We start from the raw sequence: 18,122 nt of genomic DNA on the forward strand, positions 1-18,122 counted from the left end.
GAAAAGAAAAAGAAAAGAATTAATAAGCAAAAGCTACTAATGAATCAGATCCTTAAGGTCATTTATGAATATACAACATATTTTACTTTTTTTATGTTGGAAAAAACCAATACATTCACATAAAGACAACGGACGTGAGAACATTCATGTCTTTAGGCTACTGTAACACTGATATGATCGAGACAGAGTAATTTAAGGTTCATTTAAATGTAAATGTGCAGATTAAGTCCAGATTAAATGTCTTGGTGTCCCTAATAAAGTTCTGCCTGTACCTGAGAAACTGAAGGTGTACACATCAGCAATTGAAAACAGAAAAACTGCCCATTTTAGACGTTTTCCAGCAATTTCACTTTAAAAAGATCATAAAATTGATCACACTGAAAGAATCTGAGGTTTCAACAAAAACCCACTCATATTTGATCACTTTTACATGTTTATGACAGTCAGAATTTCGTTTTTGTTTTCTTTGTCAATGACAGTTTGTTTACTTCCGAGCATCTGAGGCACAATTTTCCAAAACAGCCACCCCGATGACAAAGACGTGTCTGTGCTTATTACGTTGGTGGGGAAGACAGGGAAAAATGTTGGCCCGGATAAAAACTTTCCCGGAAGAACTGCAGCAGACTTAAAACACAGAAAACCTCATTTTTTCAAAGAGTAGTTTATCAAAAGAATACACAGTAATGCTCATGTATAAAAACATAGAAAACAGGAGAATCAAAAACAATAATAAAATATACTTTCTTTTCTCATCTACTATTTGTTCTTTTTGTTAAAAGTAATAAACCTGCAGTCCTCTGTTTTTGCACGCTCATGAGTTTCCACGGCGCGCTCCGTCCTCGCCTGCTTACTCTGTCCTCTTCGTGCCAACTGCATCTAACATCTGTATCACAACTGAGCCAATAGAAACGGGCTAAAAATCACGCTACGACAGGACTGCTAAGTCGACACCACGGGAGCTGTTTGCTGCTCTTATCGAGTTGCGCTACAACGCGAGATGAAGATGTCCACTCACAGCGAACGTGTCTCTCAGTGTGGCTTCATTAAGGCAGGTACAGCACATTAATCTCACTAATGGAGGTTTCGCTCACTTTGCTGTCACGTGAAGGTCACGGAGCCGGACGGCCGGTGTGAGCTGCTTGTTTAAACAGCCGTGGTGTCAAGATGGCTTCAACCACCAAGCCTCATTAACCTGCATAGTCACACTTGTCAGGTCACGGGTGCAGGATTACTGCTTTGATGATACAAGGAACAGCAGCAGCTACACCCTCTGCTGCTACTTGTACAAAACAGGTGGTGCATTTAGTCTTTTGAAGAGTTTTTTTCCCCTGAACCTCACTGTGTTGTGAAACAGAAACAGATGCAGCTTGTGCGCGCATTTGTGTATTCCTACTTTTCATTTATTTATCTTTTTGATTAATTTCCTACCTTATTTACACCACCAATCGGAACTTTTCTGGATTTCTGCTGTGCATGTTAACCATTCTCTTAAATCTCAGAATCTCTCTTGCAGGGTTAAAAGGTCAGACAACATACATGGTGACACAAGTGATCACTTTTCCCAAAGCATCAATAGATTTCTCTGAAGGGTGGGGTCCAAACTGTGTCCTGGGTTTATTTGAGTCTCTTTAAATAGCAATCAAGAGTTGTGTATTTATTTATTATTTAATTATATATTTATTTTTTCATCTCACACCAGTCACATCTCCTCTCACAGATCCAGTTGTTCATCCTCAGTATCATTCATTGTCCATCAGCTTTGCTTGTTTCCTTTATGATTGTGATCAGGACTCCAAAGACGACAGCAGAAAGCGATGTGGGGGGAAATAAAATCCGAGGTGTCTTTTGCCCTACCTTTCCATCCATTGATGTGTTATTTACTTCCAAAAAATATGCTGCACAGGTGCTATGCAGTTTTTATTTTTTATTTTTATTTTTTTTGCTTTTTGCTTGGCTTGATGTGAAATGGTGGGAGATGAGGACATTTGTCAGAAATCTGATTTTTGTGCGTCTAATCCTGAACAAAACTCTCGAAACATCACCGTCCCGTCACCTCTGGCGCCCTTAGTCGTCACCGCCGCCTCCTCCAAATCCTGAAGTGCGCTATTTACACACAAACTGGTCCACGAGCGTCGTGCAGCGTTTGCACTTGACGTAGCAGCACCAGTGGAACTTGCAGTGGCAGCGCTCGTGCTTGTAGGTCTTAAACTGGTCGTAACCTCTGCCGCAGCACATCAGCTCGCAGCCGTCCATGCCCTCTGAGGTTTTGTTGCAGAGTCGGCCCTGGGTGCCCAGCGATCCTGTCGTCTCATTGCGGAGGCAATAATCCGGGCTGGGGTCGATGTAGACCATGTCCTGAGTGGTGGGTGGGTTGAAGCGCTTGTCTAGAAGCTCCAGCTTTCCCTGGTGGATCAAGGACAGAATTAGCAGAGGCAACACTTAAAATGGTTCCTGAGGGAGGAGACAGAGACATGAATGGATTTAGTACCTTGCGTCCGACCCGCATGGCTGCTGCGCTGTCGTATTTCTCTTTCAGGAACTCTCCAACACGTCTGAAGTCGGCCAGCTGAAGCCAACAGGTCTTCAAACTGCAGGAACCCGAAACTCCATGACACTTACAGGCCACATTAGCCAGGTTGTAAACCGCCTGTTGGAGTAATAGAAAAAAGACATAAATGTTAAATAATCAAAATGTATACAGAGATAACCCCCCCCCCCCCGCCCCCCAAACTCCACCTTAGTTTTTACACAATAAATTTTCACTACAGACATAGATGTAGACTTTATTTAATCCCACATGGGGGAAATTCACAAAGGACAGGAAGAAAAAGTGAATAAAGAGATATTAGTAAAAAAAGAAAAATAGTCTACATACTATACTACTAAAGATTACTATATACAGTAAAATACACTAAGATAAGTGCAGTGGGAGGGATTACTATGCACAAGCTGAAGCAAAAATAACCCATGTTTCTCTTTCCTCCTAATACCTGTCATTGTGATGCTTCAGTCTCACCTCCAGGTCAGCAGCTTTAGCTCCAGCTCTGTGGTGCAGATTTACAATCGATTTGCTGCTAAGCTGCTGCCATCTAGTGGTAAAGATTTGTAACTGCTCAGCTCTCATCATTACAGCGAGCACATAGTGAGAGGGGAACATAAAAAAGCAGCATGGAGCTGCTACACTGCTGGAACGGCCAATTAAAAAAAACCCAAAATATAAAGAAGAGATGAGTCGTGCAAACGTTGCTGCACACACACACACACACACACTGCAACATTTTCTCCAAAATTGGCTTTGTGGGGGCAAAATTATCTGTTTATTTAAGAAACCTCTGTTAGGTGGGCTATACAATGAACGCAGAGTGATTCAGACAAACAGGAGGGAAAATGGAAAGCAAAGAAAATGATTTTTTCTCCATATGTGCTGTTCTTCGACGCTGCTGTCAACATGACCCCACCAAAGTAAAACAAACAGCTGACTTGGAATAAAAGGCCCGCTAACTGGAGGAAATGTTCCTCTATTGTAAGTAGTCTTTCCCACATAGTTCCCATAGAAAAAACTATCCCTTGAAAATAATTGGAACATGACAATTATTGATTTAAACACATCAACATGAACAAGCTTTTTTTTTCTTCCTTAAGATAAAACAGCTCCCACTTTACAGCGTTTGGCCTTGTTAGAAAAACAGGAACAGGAAATCTAAGATTTATTGTCCTCACAGCAGTGGGCTTTAGGGGGAGCCCTTCACCCCTGCAGCTTTACCAGGTCAATTAAACCGCAATATAAACAAACCAAACAACCCACACCCACACCCCAAGCATAGACACACAAACAAGTACAAATTGTTCTTGGTATTGTGCAAGCACCTACAACCACTTAAACAAACTCCAGCGCATCTCCATGCAATTCTTGCCGAATCGAGTTCTTCTGACTCCCGATTTCCCCCGATTCACCCTCAGACAAATGAAACCCATCACTCTGTCTCCTCACACTGCCTGATCTCAATTACCTTCTCACCTCTGTTAACCCCGGCGTCCCAAACAACCTCCCCTGCGACCCCCACCTTCCACCCCTGTTCCCTCTCTTCTACTTTACTACCCAGCAGGCATAGCACTCGGCACCCTCCAATCCCATGAACCGACCTCAGTGACCCCCTCCCCCGTCAGACGGGGAACAGGGGACAGTGTCATTTTGTGGAAGGGTAAAATGATTTTTGGTGATTCTCTCTTTGATAGGTTCTTAAGTTTAACTTAAACTGAAAGAACAGAAGAAATAGAAAGGCCATATAATACAACCTTTCAGAAATGTGTTGTAGCTTCAGAAGAATGGTGCAACTTGGGACTCTGAGAATTAAGAAAAACTTTCAGATATAGGTTTAAAGGAGGAAATTCTCATGTTTTATGACTCCTTGCCATTTTTACGAGCCTTTGTTTTCACTAAGACCCCCGACTGTGTGGTTTATGACATGTTTACAGCGACAGTAACATTTCACGTAACAAGGATGGGGAGGCCATTACTATGTTTTTCTGCACTAATCTTCCCAATTAACATTTCTCCACAGCCAGTGCTTAATTTTGTGACTTTGTTTCATTTCCTTCATTACTCTGAACATCATTGTTTGTATGAATAGAGCTTTTCATTACATACTACTACCTGCCAATAGCCTCATGTTGCTCAAACCAAACCATGCATGTGTGTGTCCAGCATCACACTGAGCTATTTGGTAGGTCATGCCTGCTGGGCACAGTGACACTGGACCTGATGAACACACACACACACACACACACACACACACACACACACACACACACACACACACACACACACACACACACACACACACACACGCTCAGTGATCCGTGGTGGAGACACAGTCTCTGTGTCTGGCACAATAGGTTTTTACTCAGACAGGGTTAGGGGTTTAGGAGCTGTGTGTGTGTGTGTGTGTGTGTGTGTGTGTGTGTGTGTGTGTGTGTGTGTGTGTGTGTGTGTGTGAACGCAGAGTGAGAAACAGAGAACACAGCCCACCCTTTGTGACAGCGTAAGCAGTGAATGAGGAATGAAAATGGCAACACGTCTCCCTGCCTCATCCTCTTTTTTGCTCTGTGAAGGATAATGTTGCTATATTTGGCTACATTGTTGCCTATATTTTAATCTAATCATGTGAAGGAGGACTGAAATTTGTTTGCTTCTTCAGATGCTTTTGATGCTCTGTAATGGGCAGATTTAGATTCCTTCAAAGATTGCTCTAACACTGAAAGAAAAAGCAAAAAATGAACTTTCAGCTACATGTGTCCACCAAGCTGCAAAGCACCAGTAAATGTGTTTCTACACTGGGTGAAACTGGCCCATGCATACTCTATCTGCTTGTGCCAGCACTTAATTGAAGCTTCTGGATTACCATACTTATGCTGAATTAAATAAACTGAGTTTTTAGGAAACACTTGGGATGTGCTGGGTGCGATTTTCTCGCACATTTCTTTGCAATAAAGTAAGATCTGATATCTTTGGAACAGTAAGGCACTATACTACAGACAGTGATGACATTTCACCTCCAAAAAAGTAAAGACAGATAAGCACCTAAAGTGCCACATGATATCCCCCCCCCCCCCTTATTAACAAAAGAGCTCGGGGGCTGACATATTGATTGAAAATGATCTTGTGTGTTCAGAGCAGAGGCGTCTCAAAAAAGGCCGGGAATGTATGTCTGGCTGTTTTTTGGGTCTGTGTAACAAGCGCTGCCTCATTTGATTTATGTGGAGACAGTGGAAGTTAGTAGCTCTCTGCGTGTGTATTTGTGTGTGTCTGTGTGTGCGTAAGTGTGCGAAAGTCTTTGAGAGTCGCAGAAGTGTGACGGAGGTCCATCCCTCACCCTGTGTCTCTGTCTCCAGACGTTTGTGCACACGGACGACCACGTTGTCCACCGCTCACACAAATCAAATGAGGCTGCAAACACACACACACACACACACACACACACACACACACACACACACACACACACACACACACACACACGGACACCGCTGTCACCTCCACAAAAGCCCTGTGGTTTGCCTTGTTCAACCAAGCAAGACAAATCCTGCTTAGGACAAACCAGCGTGTCCACGATAGAAAGACAGAAAGCAGGGTGGGGCCGGGGGGATAGAGAGAAGGAGAGAAACTGTCTTCCTGTCTGTGGCTCTCCTCCTTTTCATCTCTCCCTTTGCCTCTCTTCCGTTTCGATGGACAGACAACAATGAAAGCAAAGGATCAAACGGGAGACAGGAGGAAAAGTCATTCAAAAAAGCATGCGTTTGTCACTGAACTGTGCGTGTGAAAGGTTGCTGCAGCAGTAGATCTTTCCCTCATATACTCTCGTAGAGCCCCAAAGGGACTCTCAGCAGAAACACAACCTCTCCAGACCCTCACCTTTGACCTCTGACGCACACACGCACAAAACTAGGCTCACTGTCTCATACACAAATCAAATGAAGCTGAGGTGAGCACACACACACACACACACATGCACAGGCAGCGTCTCTGTCTTGTAAACAGCTTAAACAAAGCTTCTCTAAGTGAAGATAAACGTGTTCTCCTGTTCCAGGGAACACCAGAATGGGCAAATGGAGAGTTTACGAGAAAGGTGTGTGCGCGTGTGTGCGTGTGTGTGAGAGAGAGAGAGAAAGGCAAGAGGTTTCTTTCAAGGCTTCTTTTTTAAATCCTCTCCCTACCTGAGAACCTTCCAGACAACTTCAGTTACTAGACCATTTGTTGAATCACCATCATTGCCATTGTTCAGTAACTAGAGTGGAAAGGAAGCTTAATGACCATCATACCACCCCAGCTTTGAGTCTGTCTCTCTTGTTTTTAATGTCTTGTAAAAATTTCCTTTAAAGCCCCTCTCAGTGTTGGATTTTTGTATGTCTGTGTATGTGCCTGTGTGTTACACCGGTGGAATGTGCTTTGACCTGTCAGCCCCGCCAGACTCCAAGGGCGTTACCAGTATACCATTTGGACCCTCCCAATAAATAACCCACACACACAGGCATATAAATACTGCCCGGTCAGGCAATCAGAGGCCCACTCAGCTTACACACATTCCTGACAGGGAAACATATGAAGAAGACAACAGTAACCTTAGGAAAGTTAACACAGCGATGGTTTTGTTGAGAGATAAAGCTTTTTTTTCGTTATCCCATACCTGTCTCCCTGCTTCATTATTATGCAAGTTCATCAGCATCCGGGCATGCTCGGGTGACCCTCGGGGGTAATTCTTCTCCCTCTCCCTGGCGTCGACGAACTCCCGAGCAAACCTGTAGCCGTAATGCACATTATCACCGCAGCCACCCCACAGCCAGTCACGCGGCAGGTCTCTGGGGCGAGCAGCGCGGCTACAGCCGCAGGTGGAGAGCTCGCCTTCGCGGCACGCACGGCTGACGGCATTGACCACACCGGCTGCGCTGATGGCGTAGGTGAAGGCTGTTTCCCTGGAGCCTGATGGAGGAAAACAGGAGTTAAGCACTTCAATTCTGAAAACAGTAAAGCTGCAGTTTTGCTGTCACGTCACTAACAGGAAACACAGGTAGCTGGACAGCTAAATAACCCCTTCTCTCTCTCTCTCATACACACACACACACACATACGCACACATACACACACATACGCACACACAGCTAACAGCCCCACACCCCACTTGAACTAACAATAGACAATAGAAGTGATTTGAGGCCCTGATCTCATACCTGGTTAACTCAACAACTTTAAATGCCAGATCATGCACGTGCAGCATTTAATGATGTAAACATATCGGTTTCTCCAGCATATCAGTTTTCCTCATGTGGTCAGCCTCTGGGTATACCTGTCCAAGTCCTGGCTACTCAACCATAACGTTAAAGAGTTACTTCTACCAGATTACAAATCATCATTGCAGCACTCATGCAATAAGAACTGAGTTTGTGGAGCTCAGAGCCAAAAGGAAATACATCTGAAACATTCCTTCCCACAGTTTTTTACTTTTAAGAAGAGAGATTAGTTGAAAAAATAAACAAATAAAGAACTTTCAGAAGAATTGTACTGCTGTATCCTCACCATTGTATGGGGCTAAAAGCAGAAATCTGAGTGATGGATATCCTAAAAGCAAATAAAACCGAACTGTCTGCATGACTCGATGGCTCCAGAGATAATCTGTTTGTGTAATTTGGGTGAACTGACCCTTAAAGGAGATAACGTGTAGGAATAAGAAGAAAGGAGCTGGGCAAAAATCCATGGAAGAAACTTCTGGGAATGTTTGTCACACTGTGCATTTACTGTAGATGGTCATCTCACAACAATTTACATAATTTCCAGCCAGAGTAATGCACTTTGAAGGAGTTTGCTTAAATGCGACTAGCTTCTAATAAACAACTGTGTTTTTACAGTCTTGGTCATGCTTTGAAGTGGCCTGGGTGCAATACATTTCACAGACTGGTCCATATTAATGATTTCCATTCACTAACACCAACGTGGAATACACAAGACAGCCTGCTTGTCCTATTCTCTGCATTAATACACACTTCAGCGCACAAAGAAGTGACAAGGACAAGGACAACGGCCTGACAGGTGGAGACTAAGTGCTCTGAAACACCATGATTTACATGAGAATAACAAGGAGCTTTGAAGTGCTTTTTCTGGTAGAGGCAGCATTCACTGAGATGATTAGCTTCAATATGAGTGTTTGAAAAGGGCAAAATATCTGTATTTAAAATATACCATATGCACGACCTTACTGAGTGATCTCTACACCCTCTGTCCTTGCTTCCAGCATAAAGCCGCTACAACAGTGCTTTTTAAAGAGTAACCTTACACAGCGCTTACCTTCAAATTCAATTTAAATAAAGATTTAAACAAAATGTGCTTTTTGTCTTTCTCACCATCACCTTACTGTCATGGTCTCTACAGCTACAACATTGCAGCTTTTTTAAATATTACCCTACTTCACATTATTCTTATACACATACAAACCATTTATTAGTGTTTATGCCCTACTCTAATATACAGAACGCAAAACTTTCACTTTCCTTGTTTTTTTTTGTTTTTTTTTTGGTTTTTTTGCACTTTTATTATTTAAATAGCGCACAATGGTCTCTATATTAGACAATTTCTGTGGCCCCGAATCAACAGCAGCCAGTCAAGACAGGAAGGTATGCATGCAAATATCCGTTCATGTTATGCAGCAGGATAAAGAAAGCCAGACAAGACAGGGAGATAGAGAGCGAGTGGTTTTATGAGACTGCGGAGCCTAGACTTCAAATAGCAGGTCCGGATCTGCCGGCTCGGTGTCAGCTCATCAGTGCATTTCAAAAGAAGAGCCGCAGGACAATGGACCGACTAACACCTCCATATAAACCTGGAGCTAGACTGTCAACAGAAAGACAGGCATGGAGGCAGAGCGAGAGAGCCCGCAGCGGATTTGGCACATACTTGTTGATGAGGCGATTCCCACATCGCCTGCTGGGAATTAGACGCGCAAGTTATCGATCCGAAAATCTGCGCTCCGGGTATCTGTTTATTAAAATACTGGAGATATGCATAAAGCGTACCTGCCTTTCCTGTTTTATGCCTACTGAAGTCTTCCTTTGTGACTGCTTCTTTTTCCCGTCTTTTTAATCGAAGGACTAAATTTTTCGTTTTAGTGCGCCTGCGTAAAGTATACCGGCTTTTTTCACGGTAATAGTTGGGTCGAAATGAATATTTCAGATGTTGTCATATGTTGGATTTTTAATGAGGTTTTTCAGTCTGAATTTGAGTTCTGTTTCTCTTTATTTTATAATTTCTTGGGATCGTTAATGATCGATTTCTTTAAATAGAACAGCATGCGCTTGGCATTATCATGCCTAAAATGCGGAAATAGGAACATTTTGAAGGACATTTATTTTACACACATATTATATTCTAATGACACCACTTTTTATAATGAAAAATATGGGACATCTTAATATCTCTAAAAATATTTTTACACTGTCCTTATATATGTGTGTTTTATGTGTATTTATATGTTATATGTAGCATCTGGCTTAACACTATTTATGTGATATGTCTTTTATGCTAATCTTAATGCCACTGCACTAACAAAAAACAATCTTTCCACTTCTTCTGTTCTATTTCACCTCAAGTTACCCGTCTTTTTACCACATAACTCATATCTATATATGCCATATTTTATTGGATACAATTACAGGCTAAAAAAAAATGTAATCAAAACCTGTAGCTACCTATTTTATAGAATGTGACCAAAAAGTGGAATAAATCTTCTTTTTAAAACTGATAATCTTAAAAAAAAAATCACCAGACTAAAACTACAAGAGAGAGGAGACATTTGCTGCCACAATGAAGTAAGAGCTGTAGTTGAAAGCGAGCCTTTGGCTGGATGCTGAGCCTCTGTTATCTGTTGCTTATATGGTGTTTTGAAACAGGCCATCACACATTAGCTGTGGTGCCGCTGACATTTCTTTATCTGTCTGCTTTGACTGAGGGCCATAAAACCCACACACATGTAATCTGAATTTTCTAGGATGGTAGGAGCTCAGTTTGAAATATCTTGTGTTTAAGAAGCAACAGAAACAGAGCTGACATACAAAACAAGCACATGTAAGCATTTATAGAATAGTTGGTGATAGATTTTGAAAAGATAAAATCCCAGAAAAAGAATTGAAAACACAAGATTGTAATTTGCTGTTAGTCTCATATTGTCTGACAGCTTTTAAAGTAACAATATGACCATTGTGTAATGCCCTTTTAATCGCATTTTTTTCTTCCTCAGTTACAGTAAACTCACCAATCTGCATGACCCGCCCAAACACTGAAGTGTTGTCCACTGTGCTGCAGTTCCACCTCCTCTGTCTGAACTGGTACTGACATTCCTTGATGCCTGTCTTGGCTCCATCTCCAATATAGGTCATGTGGTCTTGGTACAGCTGGCACAGCTTCCTCTGACCCTGCAGCAGCAGAGATAGGATTAGCAGACATTAGCTGGTTAACAGTTTTATATTTCAGTGGTACCTGCAGGGAAATTGCCCTTTTATTCGACCATCTCCCCAGTTAGGTTGCAAAAGGGTACAGAAAAGGAAGTGACAAGAAGATCAGGGCTTATTCTTAAAAAAAAAAAAAAAATCATGCAGAAGAATCAGAGGTGCAAAACTGAGATATGCTTTTATTCTAACAAAATAAAAGCCTTGATGACTTAGAGGAGAATCGTTTCCAAAGCACACAGATACTAACTTACCTGGGAGAGACCAGACAGCTGACTGCAGAGAGGCTGAGCTCCAATAATGTACATCTCTGGCCGCTGCATCGGGGTCAGACCAAGTGACCTGAGAGACAGAGGTCATTTCAACTTAGAATTTACCCTTTAAAAAACTGTAGATGTTGAAATTTAAACAGAAATACCTCAAACTGAGTTTATGGAATCTGTGACTCCTTTGTGAGTAGAGGTCAGCACAGCAGAGGGCAAAAATTCAGACACATGCTGGGTTTATTGGTACAAGTGGCCAATAAAATATAGATAAGAGTCTTCTGGTGAACATCTCTGCAGCCACTTCCTTTCCTTTCCTTTCAAATCTGACCGGCTAACACAGAAAAATCATGTGATAATCTGTTCAGATCACCTGGGCTATGAAAGTTTCCCTTTTAGTCTTGAACATGAGTACAAACTACAGAGTATCTCACGCTGTTTTAACGGCTAGCCTTCTAAGATGGACATCTGGTCCTGTAATTTCATTCTGACCTCTAGCAGTATCATTCCACAGAGCCACCCTGAACTGGGCCACCGCAGTAAGTTTTTGTAAGTCAAGAACAAGTGTGGCTAATTTGCGATCCTGTAGGCACAGCAGCAGCCCGCCATGCAATGCCATTTGGGGCTCAGCCAGAGTAAATATTGTGACAGAGCCTTCACATTTGTTCCATTCACTGTTAGTGTCCCACCACTAGCGCACCACGCAAAACTAACCCCCAAAACACACACACAAGCACAGATGCAAGAGGCAGCACAAAGTGAAGCCATGGCTCAAAGAATTTCCATTCATTATGCTTCAGCATTACAGAAGTAAACAAAAATTGGTCTATTGTGCGAATCTAATGTTTTTCTTATTTGCTCTCTTGGCGGCACAAAATTTGGGGAGGGTCATAATTCACCCACCCACGTTTTAGTCGCCGTTACACTACTAACCATAACTTTCAGAAACCAGTGCAAACCAGTGCGCAATCATTTACTCACCACCACGAGTTCGCGTCCACCATCAGCAGTTGCGAGCTGCAGACAAGGAAGGCGGCAGCCAACAGCAGATGTCGGACGGCACCGGTTCGTTTTGTCCGGACAGGCTTGTTGTCCATGGTCCGCCGCTTCAACGCCGGGAAAGTGCTCTGCTGAGGAGACATGAGCAGTGAATGAGGAGTCGTCCTGCTCAGTCTTTGACGGTTTAGAGGCCTGACGGGAGGCAAAGCGGCGGGTTTGAGTACGACGAAGTCTGCTCCTACCGACCACTTGTTTCTTTTCTGCCTGTTGTATCCTCTCGTCTCTAGTTTGATCAACTATATTTACAAAAAGCAATTTTTAAAAATCCAATAAAAAGACGGAGATTGTAATTTTCAGGTGACCTTACTGTCGTTGGGTAATCTGAAATCACATTAACGTTTTCCTAAAGGTCAAATAATCCAGTTTATTCGCTGAAATCCCAGATCTAAGTCGTGCGTAAAATAGTTTGGCATGAGTTTGGATTTTACGCACAGAGCGATATGAATTCTCTCTGGAGAAATCCAGGGCCTTATGATAAAATAAATAAAATAAAAGTACAAAAGTAAAAAGTGCGATCCCGTTTTTGCCTCAAGAAAAGATTAGCAAGGATATTAAAAGACTAATTGAGCAGCAAAGCGACTGTTCCTTGCCCTTCCTGTCCCCTTACGGCCACTCTACTACTACCACCACTATCTCTTTCTCACGCACACACACTCTCGTATACACTCCTCCTCCTTCTCTCACCCCCACTTCACTTCAGAACCCTCTTCTGCCCTCCCCTCCTCAGTCCTCCATACATTATGCACCGGTGATTGTGTGCAAGCAAATCAGATGACTATTTAACACTGTGAACTTTCAACGCCAAACCACTTCTAACACCTGTGACGACTATGAGCTTGTTGTTCACTGGGATTTGACATGAGCAAAGTTAAAACTTTTTATATAGACAGTTATTCTCTCTGGTGACCATTTTTAAGCATCACCTCCGGAATAACACAGCTAATACCTTTTCTAATCCCTTCCCCCCTCTCTGATCAGCGTTTAATAAACGGTCCATCAAGTTGGGACATTTTACTAAGTTAAATTAAAAATGAAAAGTGTTTATTTATTTACGTTTATGTCTGGGTGAAATGTAATCAGGACAGTGTTTCAATGTTTAAACTGTATATATAAAATATATTTTAATCGAGGGATTACTCTGGGGCGTTTACGCGCACTACGCGAACAAAGTTCAAAGACGTGATGGGGGTCGAACGTTTTGGAAAAACCTCAATCAACCCTACAAAAAAAGTTCACGTGGGTCAGATTCCTTTGACTAGCTGAAGTGAATCATTTGTTTGAATAAAAGGTGAGTGCTTCAAAATCGCCTAATCCTCTCTCTTTTGGTCAGCAAATATAAAAGGCAATGCTACCACGTCTTACACACACACATATTTCACATTTGTAGCTGGACACACACGCACGCGCGCGCGTTAAGGAGTAATGAAAAGTCTAGAAGTAAAGAGAAGGCGTGTTGAAGCGAGTTCTCCTCAATTCATAACCCGATCAAAAGCAAACTACGATGGGTCGGTGGGCGGTGAACCTGCGGAGGAATAGGCTCTGTTTAATGTGGTTCAATGCCTCTCAAAAGAGCGCGTCCACAACCGGAGGGGAAAAAAAGGAAAAGACTGGACTGGGAGTTCCTGAAATCCAGAGAAACTACTCAGAGCATTAATCAATCAGGCAAGCAGGTATATACTGGGCTTCGTTAGAGCAGTGACCACTTTTAAAATCACCACAAGGGTCACCAAGTTCAGAAACAACGACGGGATACGAGAATATTACGACACACTGCCCACAGGTTATAGTGGCTATACGTAACGAAACTTTATAGTAGCATAATTTAACACACAAAACGATGGTGAACACCCTTTGCTGCCTATATATACGTTAATTGCGTAAAATAATAATAAAAATCTAATTAACAACTTCAGGTGTATCCCGAGTGCGTAAAAACCTATGAGGATCAAAAATATCGAATTTCTCTTTTTAAACAATTAATTTCACTTTAATTACAAATATTCTCACCGAGAGAGGTCACAGTGAGTTCTCCAATGTTTCAAGTGAAGATGTGTATTTCCCCGTTGTCTAAACGTGGAGTTTCTGTCGGTGTCAAAGTGGAGCGCACTAACAGAGAGTGGCGTGTCTCTCGTCTCTGCATAATAATAGACCTGCAATAAACTTCCCCAACACGCACACGCATACACACATTTTGTTTTTAAGTGATCTAAGTGGCAGTCACATGTGACTGACATTCTGCAGTGTTTTATGTGAGCGGGTCAAAGTCTGACAGCGGAATAAACGGACTCTTCGAGCCCAACAAAACCAAAACTGCATGAAGTTGTAGATGAAAACTTCTTTATTTTGGCTTTCGCCAGTGACATTTCACTCCGAGGTCTCTATGACAACTGTGTCTTCATCTGGGATACACAGATCTGCTCCTCCTCACACAGTGACCCAAATATACGCGTTCAGATTTTCTTTTTCAGTCAGTCTACATCCATGCCTTCATACAGCGCTCTGGTAGTACTCATGTAGTCATGCCAGTAAAGCTATTAGGATTAAAGTGAACTGAATACTTCAAGCATACATTTCCACTCTATCGGTTTATGACTACAAGGAGACAGCATGTGCTGCAGGGTGTTGCTATTTTATTGATGTAAAATAAGCAAATTTATTTAATCTCATTCTCAGTGCCATACACGCCATTATGTATATATACTGGTACTGTAAGTGAACATAATGAGAGGCTGGGACACAGCACGCAGTTTGAATGACACTGCAGCTCCATCTACTGATGCCTTGCTGCACAGCATTTGTCAGTAAAGGTTACCTTTAACCTTTAACTTTAATTTTAAAAGTCAAATCAAATAAGAAAGAAGTCACTTTCAGTCACTTCAAGTCTTCCGCACACTGTTTTTTTCTAACCCCTTTCCCAAAGAAAGCTGAATCTGCATTTTGGAGAAATCTCTACAAATATAAAGAGGACTCTCCTCCTGAGAATCCGCGTAATTAAAAATAATCAGATTGATTTCGGCGCTAAAGAGAAAAACAGGTCAACCACCTATTCTGGGACATGACCTACAGCTTCAGAACAACAGGAGCGGCGCAAGCATGATGTGTGTCAGCTGAGACTGGTTTACTGCCAACTTGTGATGCTCGTGTAGAAACACAAGGAGGCGCAGTTTATCCGTAGCGCTCGACACAGTCAAAGGAAAGGGTAAAAATGACGAAGGGTGGGGTGGGGGAGAGGCACAGAAAAGTTGGACAAAGTGAGATGAAGGAGGGAAAATAGAGAGGGTGAAAGAGAGAGGGAGTGCCCAAGTAATGGATACAGAGAGAGAGCAAGAGAGAGAGGGGAGTGGAGAGAGAGGAGAGGGGGGGGACTTGTCCCTAGAGGATATGAGCAATAGCCATGCAACAGGGAGCAATGCCTGAGAAAGTCGGCAGCTCCTCGCTGGATTAACAACAGCCTCACTTCTTATTGCCGACAGTGCCAGAATTCAGCAAAACAACCAGCCAGTTCTCTCCTGCAGGGGAAGCGGCAGCTGACGGAGCCTGAGCTGATTACCTGGAAGCTGCTCGGGACAAAATGCTAAATATTATTTTTTAAAAATCACTGTCACTGCTGCGAACTGATTGTATTTAGAGGGAAATATTTAAAGTAGACTCCGCAACTGAAAGGCAATTGAGACTTTGTCTAATCATGTTGGGCACTTTTTTTAAAGTACCTGCTTTTACTTTTGTAGGAAGCAGGAAAACCTTGGCCTTGTGTTTGAGTCAAGGAGACCACCTGAGCTTACATCAAAATCAGATGGTGTTTCCTGTCAGGGCTACTGCATCAGTACTAACACAGTCCATTTAGGCAGTTTATAGTAAAATTTGATTTAAAATAGTCTATTATTAAAACTAAAGTAAAACCAATTACAACATTTTATTTAAAAAGTAACTAAATAGTAATGCTGTGGTCAGAATTTGTATTCACTCATCATAAGCATGAATTTCATGGTAGTTTCAGGCTTTTGTTAACTTCTTTGAACCCATCTTTTTCCAGGGTGAAGTGATTGTACAGCATACATCTTTGATGGCTTTAAAAAAGAAGAATTGGGTGTACGAGTTTGCATTTATTTGAGATTTTCTGTAATTCACAAACCTAAGGGATATTTAACCAAATATCCCTTAGGTTGTTGCACCACGATCAGATGCTTTTGGTAGCCATCAACAAGCATCTGGCATATTTGTGGCTGGATATTTGACCACTCTTTTTGGCAGACAATTTCTTCAGTAGTGTTGAGGTTGGGGGCTTTGGGAAAGCAGCTTAATATTAGCCCGCTTTATCCATTCCAAAACCAGTTTCGATTTGTGTTTGGGGTCATTGTTCTGTGGGAGCACCCAGCTGTGTCGGAGTTTCAACAGTCTAGCTGTTGACTTGGGGTGAAGTTGGAGAATTTGGGGAGAGTCCTCTTTTATTTTTTCATCCGCTTTTTGCAATGTACCACTGGCAGCAAAACAGCCCCAGATCATGATGCTACAACCACCATACATGGCGTATGGTGCAGTGTTGTTAGGTTTGAAAGCCTCACCTTGAAAAACTTTGTCAGGTCTGACCATAAAACCTTTCCTCAGAGGGTATTTGGCTCGTCCATGTGGGTAGCTGCGAATTTCAGTGGTGCCTGAAGGTGTTGATTTTTTTTATCTTTCTTGGTCGGATCCTCTCAGTCCATGACAATGTAAAACTGGCTTCACTATGGACAATGATACTGGTGGTCTAGCATTTTCCAGTTCATGGCAGGCTTAAGCTTTGGTGGTTCCTGGACTGTTCCTGAACATCCTAACCAGTTTTCTTTCAAATGAGGCTGACAGTTTGGGTCTTCTTCCAGACTTCTGCAACGTGGTGACACATCTGAAGAACTTGGAATCTGCAGTTATTTAGAAATGGCGTCCCACGTTATGAAATCTACAGTACTCCTCCATCGATCTTCACCGAGGTCCTTGGACTTGCTGTCAAACAAATCATTTTTATGCTGGCAAAGAGAAACTACCAGTTGCAGTCAATCATAATCATTAATGAGGCCTTGGCCTTGTCAAATTAAAAGACATTGTAGAGGTTTCAGCACCACTTATTAAAAGATTTTACTAATTTTATGTTAATTTTGACCCTTTGTGGTTTAGAGAAAATTGAAAATTAATTGTCCAAAACTTGTGCATCCAATTCTTGTTTTTGAAAGTCATTAATGCTGTACGCTGTACAATTATTCCACCACAGAAAAATCACATTCATACCTATGATGAGTATGCGTGAATTTCTGATCACAATTTCATATATTATAATTACAACGTATCAAAAAATGGACCCAACAGTGACCGTTATTGTTTTGTTTATGATTATCACTAATGCATTCACATTTAACTTTGTATCATTGTAGGGTCTTTACCTTACAATATAAAGAGTCTTGAGGCGACTGTTTTTGTGATTTGGCGCTGTATAAATAAAATTGAATTGAATTCAATTCAATTCAATTGAATTGAATTGAATTCAATTGAATTCAATTCAATTCAATTCAATCCTTTTTCAAGGGAGTCTTGGCCAGGACTCCCTTGAAAAAGAGGTTTTTAATCTCAATGGGACATTCCTGGTTAAATAAAGGTTAAATAAAAAAAAAAAAAAAAAAAAAGAAACATTTAACTGCATTTTAATTATTCAAGGCCAACTTAATATGAGTGAAACTGTGACAGCCCTGACTCTTACACAAGTGATTTTCCATGTCTTCTAATGACTTAAGACATGAAGAGAAAAATCTGCAGATATGACATGATAATTTTGCCATCCAT

At 41.9% G+C, this 18,122-nt stretch overlaps 1 protein-coding gene across 8 annotated transcripts in view; it reads right to left on the bottom strand.

Moving 5' to 3' along the window:
- wnt5b (wingless-type MMTV integration site family, member 5b) overlaps positions 1–18,122 on the bottom strand; it is a 91,861-nt gene that overhangs the window by 2,502 nt on the left and 71,237 nt on the right. For 4 of the 8 annotated variants that reach the window (XM_063500663.1, XM_063500668.1, XM_063500664.1 and 1 more), the window contains 6 exons: positions 12,234–12,382; positions 11,244–11,331; positions 10,797–10,956; positions 7,185–7,477; positions 2,489–2,647; positions 6–2,403 (listed from right to left, as the gene is read on the bottom strand). In XM_063500663.1, the coding sequence (XP_063356733.1) occupies positions 2,104–2,403; positions 2,489–2,647; positions 7,185–7,477; positions 10,797–10,956; positions 11,244–11,331; positions 12,234–12,382 (1,149 nt within the window). In that variant the 3' untranslated portion in view covers positions 6–2,103. Of the gene's footprint in view, positions 1–5; positions 2,404–2,488; positions 2,648–7,184; positions 7,478–10,796; positions 10,957–11,243; positions 11,332–12,233; positions 12,383–18,122 lie in introns of those variants that run through there. The other 4 variants (XM_063500666.1, XM_063500667.1, XM_063500665.1 and 1 more) reach the window with 2 other exon arrangements.

This window comes from Pelmatolapia mariae, linkage group LG17, assembly GCF_036321145.2.
Source record: "Pelmatolapia mariae isolate MD_Pm_ZW linkage group LG17, Pm_UMD_F_2, whole genome shotgun sequence".
Classification (NCBI taxonomy): Eukaryota; Metazoa; Chordata; class Actinopteri; order Cichliformes; family Cichlidae; genus Pelmatolapia; species Pelmatolapia mariae.